The 6,983-nt window shown below is 51.5% G+C and overlaps 1 protein-coding gene across 1 annotated transcript in view; it reads left to right on the top strand.

The window, feature by feature from the left end:
* The window catches only part of FHL2 (four and a half LIM domains 2), a 37,823-nt gene extending 34,889 nt beyond the window's left edge, over nt 1–2,934 (top strand). Inside the window, exons 4-5 of the mRNA XM_006759525.2 lie at nt 1,653–1,839; nt 2,336–2,934. Of these exons, the coding sequence (XP_006759588.2) occupies nt 1,653–1,839; nt 2,336–2,487 (339 nt within the window). The 3' untranslated portion in view covers nt 2,488–2,934. The remainder of the gene's footprint in view (nt 1–1,652; nt 1,840–2,335) is intronic.
* The last annotated feature ends 4,049 nt before the right edge of the window (nt 2,935–6,983 follow it).

Raw genomic sequence — 6,983 nt, 5'->3', positions numbered from 1 at the left:
AGGGAACGGCCGCCCGGGGAGGGCAGGTCATCAGTTACACGTGGCCCCGGGCCGTGGCTGCGTGGCTCCGTTAGGTTAGAGAGGATGGAGCCCTGCACCGGAGGAAGCCGTCTCCCTCCCGCCTGTCCTGTCCCCGTCTGTGCCCTTCAGGTGTAGCTTCGTTTCCCAGTGTCTGCTCACACACAGGTCCTGACACTGTGAGGACTGTGCACCCTCCACCGCCACCAGCGTCCTGGCCTGCTGTCGCGGGACTAAGCGCAGACTGGCTCCCGCCCGTTTTCTGTCTGTGCCGTGTCCCCATTCCCTGCCAGCCACCTGCCTGCACCATTTCAAAGGGCAGAGTACTATGCGTTTCTTCAGTCTCCACCTTGTTTCCTTCTCGCGTTTCCATTTTTTCTTTACTATTTTGAATTCCATTTCTCCATCGCCCCCTCTCACGACCATGTGTCTGTGCTGTGTATTCCTTCGTCCCTTCATGGCACCCTCTCCTGCGCTCTCCCTTTTTGTGGTTGTTCCTCAGTGAGACCCACGGGAGCTTCCCTTTAGAGGCTCCTCTTCCTGGGCCGTCTTCCCCGCCTCACGGTCCTGTTCCCGTGGGGAAATGAAGGCACACCGTCTGGGCTGCATGTGTGTGTGACATCAGCACACCTGTCAGCATTCATGCCACTGTGGCAGGGCACGGAGTCTGGATGGGAGAGCGAGGGAGGCTGCTCCAGGTGAAGCATCTGCCACAGAAATGCCCTCTGTAGCCTCAGAGACACTTGGCCACCCAGCATATTTTGCATGAGTTCTACTCCTTAGAGAGCACTTGTTGGATAATTATTAATGGTTTATACTTCAATGAAGAGAATACAGGATAGAAGGAATCCTGAACTCTGTACCTACTTTGCTATTTACTAGCTATGAATTCTCAGGCAAGTCACTGAATTTCTCTGGGTCTCAGTTTGTTCATCTGCAAAATGGAAGTCATGTCTATCTCTGTAAGGACTAGAGCAGGAGCTGGACGGGCAGCAGTGTTCAGGACACACTGCGAGTGCCAGTGCAGCGCTCTCCGTCGTGCATGGCCGGCCCACGGCCAGCTGAAACCTGGGCTCGGCTCTGTCCACATCCATTGGTTAACTGAACATGGAAAGCAACAGTGCAAACGGGAAGTAGCAGGTCAGGTGGAGGTGTTGCCGACCTGTGTGTGTGCCTGGCTTCCGCGCAGGACTAGAGCTGAGACCGCGAGGAGGGGGCGTGGGGGCTCTCCCAGCTGCCCTGCAGCACTGCAGGCCCGTCCCACATGGCTTTAGCCTCTTCCACAGCAGTGACTAAACCAGGGGGACCCGGGTCATTACAGACAAGCGGCCCCGGGCCCAGGCCTTCGAGGTCTGGATTAGGTTAGGGTCGCCCTCCTTGCTGCAGGCTCGGCCTTCACCCCGGCACTGCCTCCTGCCCTGACACCTGTGCCCAGTCCAGCACCCTCTGAGGATGGAAGGCGGGCGCCTTGTACCCACATCACTAGCAGGAAGCCAGGTCTGCAGCAGGGACTGTGAGGGCGGGGAAGCGGTTTCTCAGTGACCGTGAACCAGAGCTGACGTCTCCTGGAGGCAGCACGCTGAGAACACAGGCCGCTCTGCCCAGGACCTGACCCCTGCCCTCTTGCCTCCCAGCCCATCACCGCCGGAGGGGTCACCTACCGGGAGCAGCCCTGGCACAAGGAGTGCTTTGTGTGCACCGCCTGCAAGAAGCCACTGTCCGGGCAGCGCTTCACATCCCGAGATGAGTTTGCCTACTGCCTGGACTGCTTCTGTGACCTGTATGCCAAGAAGTGTGCCGGCTGCACCAACCCCATCAGCGGTGAGTGTCTGGGGCCACCAGGCCGTGGCCCTGCCCTCCTCAGGAGCCAATGCTGACGGGTGAGAGTCTGGCACGTGGGTTTGTTGCACGGGCAGACCTTGCAGAGGCTGCGGGCTGGGTTCCGGGGCTTGTCTCATGACCGCCCTCTGCGAGAAAGTGCGCCCCCTCCTCCACACCCATAGTTTCTTTTGTGCGGTCTTTCCTGCCATTCCAGAGAAAACGAGCCTTTTCTCTTCACCCTCCCTGTGAGTGCGTCATTCATTAAGTCGGTGCCGGCCACGCCCCGGTGAGGGGCGCTCAGCTGTCAGTTACTTCTGGGGGCGCATGGGCTCTGGAGCTGCGGGTGTCCCACATGCTGCTCTCTAGCCCTTTCTCCTTGGAGTCCTGAGCTCCTCGGGCTGTGCCTGGACCCCACTCCCAGGAGCGGAACCAGAATTCCCGGTGCAGCCCCAGCACCTGGCCCGGCGTGCTCACCCGTGTCATTCTCGGCCCACAGGACTTGGCGGCACAAAGTACATCTCCTTCGAGGAGCGGCAGTGGCACAATGACTGCTTCAACTGCAAGAAGTGTTCCCTGTCGCTGGTGGGCCGCGGCTTCCTCACCGAGAGGGACGACATCCTGTGCCCCGACTGCGGGAAGGACATCTAAGTGCGGCTGCCTGCATCACGCAGGCCCACGTCCCCGTGTCCCCACATAGGGCCAGCGTGGAGCCCGCCTCCTCCAGCCGCACCTGGCTTTCCTCTTGTGCTTTTCAGCGATAGTCACTAGTCACGTTTGTGTAACCCCTCCGCCCTTTCTGCTAGCTCAGTCCCGGGGGAGGAGAAACCCTATGGAGACCTTAGGTGGAAGACAGTTGTGAATTTTATAACCAAGCAAGGCAAATCCAAGTGCAAACTTCCCGTTGAATATCTTTATAAATGTATCTTTCTTTCACTGCATATTTAATTTTAAGTGCAATTAACATGTCAGGAACTTGGAAATAATGACAAGCTGTCCCTACAGCTGTCACTTCCTGTCATGTGAGGCCTGCAGCGAGATTGTATGACTTGCAATAAAGCTACCCAGCACCGAGTGGGAGTGGTGCGTGCACAGTAAGCTGCGTGTAATTGACACTGTGCTGCGTGATCGATCCATGCACTGTCTGAGGTGCGGGCCCCGGCAGGCGGGTGGGCGGGCATGTTGACTGAAACTGGATCGTTCCTTTCACTGGCAGGTTTCCTGTCAGACACGCTGCCTTCCCCGACCCCCTCCCCAAACTCCCGAATTTCATGCTGATGCAGTTACATGGGCTTCCAAGGGAGCCCGTGACAGTAAAGGCAGTTGGGGCCCCTGAGAGGCTGGAGCTCTCCCATCGTCAGGGATCGTGCCCTGACCTGCCTTCTCTTCAGAAGGTGAAGGACTGCAGAAGGGCACAGCACCTTGGGGCCAGGATGGCAGCTCGTTCTGTGTATCAGGGCATTCTGGCGCCTGCAGGAAGTGCCGCAGAGACAGAGGGAAGGAGGCAGAAACACGTGGAGCTACGGCTGGGCAGCAGTCTGTCAGTCACTGGAGCGCAGGCTCCACACCTGAAAGCATTGAGCAATTGATGAGCTAGCCTTGCATGTTTCTTTATCCAGAATAGTAACAATGTCGACCTTCGGTCCTCCATTTTCTAAGACAATGCCCCATGATAAAATGATATGGTGTCCAATCAGAAATGATGCATGCACCCCTATGTTCATAGCAGTGCAATTTACAATGGTTAAGATCTGGAAACAGCCAAGTGCCCGTCAGTAGCAAAAAAGTGGATAAAAAGCTGAGGTTGCTCTGGCTGGGGGCTCAGTGACTAGAACATCAGCCAAGAACCAAAGGGTCCGGGTGTGATTCTGGTCAAGGGCACATACCTAGGCTGCAGGTTCCCCACTCCCGTCGGGGTGCCTGTGGGAGGGAGGCAACTGATAGATGTGGCTCTCTCACGTCAACGTTTCTCTCTTCTCTCCTTCTCCCCGTCCCTTTCACTCTCTCGAAAAACAATGGAAGAAAGAGCCTCCAGCAAGAATTAACAACAAAAAAGCTGCGGTACATAATACCATGGAATACCACGCAGCAGTAAAAAAACAACAATCTCTTACCCTTGAAGCAGCATGGAGGGACCTGGAGAGTATTGTGCTAAGTGAAATAAGCCAGTCAGAGAAAGACAAGTATCATATGATCTCACTCATATGTGGAATCTAATGAACAAAATAAACTCACAAACAAAATAGATCCAGAGATTTGGAAGCAGGGAACAGACTGAAGATTCTCAGAGGAAAAGGCAGACTGTCATATTTCAGAGGGAAGGGGTTGGAGGTAGGGAGAAAGAAAAGGATAACCAGAGAATTTGCAAGCCTATATGCATAGCCCATGGACACAGACCATAGAGTGGTGAAGGCCGGGGCAGCGCATGGGGGTGGGTTAGAAGGGGTCACTGGGGGGAAAGGGGACATCTGTAATAGTTTCATCAAAAAAGATAAATTGTTATAAAATGAAACGGTGTGCCGGGGAAAGCCTGGTGGGAGCCCAGCCTGTCTCCGCCAGTGCCACCACCAGGAGGGCATCTGAACACATGAGCCAGGCCGCCAGAGTTACAGTGAGCTGGAGGCTTCGCTCAGAAAGAATAAACCCACCTTGTTAGTTGTTTTGCCATCTTCTACTTTATAATGTTAACATGAAAACATTCAAACCTGTAAAGAATTTTTGTGAGTTTAATTGAGCCAAACTGTCGACATATCCCGGGAAGCAGAACCTCAACAGATTGAGATAGTGCTCCAGAGAATGGCGGGTTACATCTGTATTTATACATTGCAATCAAAGGAAAGGGACGTAGGTGGGTGACATGAAATACGTAACTGCCCACCATAAGCTTTTAGTTAAAGTTTAATTTCAGACCATCCTTTGGCGGTTACTTTAGGTCTCTGAGTTTGCAAGACTATATGCAGGTCTCCCCTGAGCTTGTCGGGTTAGCATGTGGCCCCTTTCGTCCACAATAATATAAAAGTAAAAGCATTCTTGCAAATGTGCTTTTGAAAATAAAAATAGCAGTATTCAAAAAAACCAAACACAAGTAAAAGGTTTCCAAATTTCATTATGGAACATCTTAACTTGTTCCTGGTTAAAAACACAGCTACACTAAACATATCCAACCTTAAATTACCCTATTTGTCAAAAAAAAGGTCTTAGTGGCAAGCAACTACCAAGGAGCTGGAGCTCCATGAGACTAGTAGCAAAATGGCAGACTAGCCAGTTTAACAGAAAACCAGGGGAAGAAGAGCCCTCGTGGGATCCCACTTGCCGCTGGGGGCCCAGGAGACGGCATGACAGGGCTGCCCCCATTGAGGGGCAGTCGGGGGACGCAGAGCAGACATGCGAGCATTCGCCAAGCCACACACAGAGCACAAAGCTCTTAGAACCTTGTCTAAGCTCTGCGTGGCTAGGCAGAAGCTCTGACCTGGCTGAGCGTGGACATGTTCAAACACCTAAAGGACATGTTCAAACACATAAAGGAAACCATGCTTAAAGAATGAAAGGAACGTTTATAACAATTTCTCATCAGAGTGAGAATACCAATAGAGGTAAACCTTTTAAAAGAGCCAAATGGGAAATCTGGCGTCTGAAAGTGCAGTAACCAGAATGAGAAACCACTAGAGAAGCTTGAGCTGGGTGGAGAGGAAGTCAGTGAACATGAAGACAGATCAATAAAGATCATGAAATCTGAAAAACAGGGAAAAAAGAAAACAATGATCACAGCCTCAGAGAAATGTGAACCACCATTAAGTGAACCAACATATGCAAAACGGGGATACCGGGAGAGGAGAGGGAAAAGGGACAGAAAAAATGTTTTAAGAATTAATGGCTGGCCCTGGCTGGTTTAGCTCAGTGGATGGAGCACTGGCCTGCGGAATGAAGGGTCCCAGGTTCCATTCTGGTCGGGGGCACATGCCTGGGTTGTGGGCTCCATCCCCCGTAGGGGTGTGCAGGAGGCAGCCTATCAATGATTCTCTCTCACCATTAATGTTTCTCTCCCTCTCCCTTCCTCTCTGAAATCAACGAAAAAAAATATATTTTTTAAAAAGAATTAATAGCCCTAACCGGTTTGGCTCAGTGGATAGAGCATCAGCCTGTGGACTGAAGGGACCCAGGTTTGATTCCGGTCAAGGGCATGTACCTTGGTTGCAGGCACATTCCCAGTGGGGGGTGTGCAGGAGGCAGCTGATCGATGTTTCTCTCATTGATGTTTCCAACTCTCTATCCATCTCCCTTCCTCTGTAAAAAATCAATAAAATATATTTACAAAATAAAAGAATCGCTGAAAACTTCCAAAATTTGATGAAAAACATTAATCTAAAAATTATCCAAGACGCCTGACAAACTCACAGTAGGAAAAATGCAGAGAGATCCGTACCCAGACATATCATAGTTAAGATGTTGAAAGCCAAAGACAAAGGGAAGAATCCTGAACGTCGTGAACTGTGATTAGAGCCGCCACACCCACTCGGGGGCCTGCAGAGCCCACATGGGCCTCCACCCCTGCTGGGAATCACGACACGGACAATACTTCCGACGGCTCTACAACGCGGTTCTATGATAAACTGCCTTATGAGCACGACTTTTTATTAAACAGAAATAAAACATACATAAAAGTGCATAAAATAAATGTTAGCAGGCAAAACTCAACGATGAAGACGGAAGTCAGAACACTGGTTCATTCCGCTGGGGAAAGGGGAGAGAACTTCTGGAATGCGAGAAGGTTCTGTGTTCTGGTTGGCAAACCGGCTCGGCTAAGTCCTGCACGCTGCCCTGCGTTCTTAAAAAGGTGTATGGGAATATAGCCTGCCCACTCAGCCACACGCGCCTGCCCATAGGCCTAAAATGTATACTGTTGGCTCTTACGGGAAGTTTGCTCTCTATGTTGATCTGGGGAGTGGCACACACACACACACACACACACACGTGAATTCACTGAGCTGTAGATTTTAAACTTTACAATGTTATGACATCTCAGAAAAGTGTATGTTATACTTTTTATCGTTTCCTATACTGACAGTTAATATAAAGCACATTTGCTTGATCTGTATCTGATTGTTCTAATACCTGAGAGCTCTGGGGTCAGTCTCTCACCTGCTGGC

The sequence above is a fragment of the Myotis davidii genome, unplaced genomic scaffold (assembly GCF_000327345.1).
Source record: "Myotis davidii unplaced genomic scaffold, ASM32734v1 scaffold614, whole genome shotgun sequence".
NCBI lineage: Eukaryota > Metazoa > Chordata > Mammalia > Chiroptera > Vespertilionidae > Myotis > Myotis davidii.
This window is presented reverse-complemented; position numbering and strand designations above follow the sequence as displayed.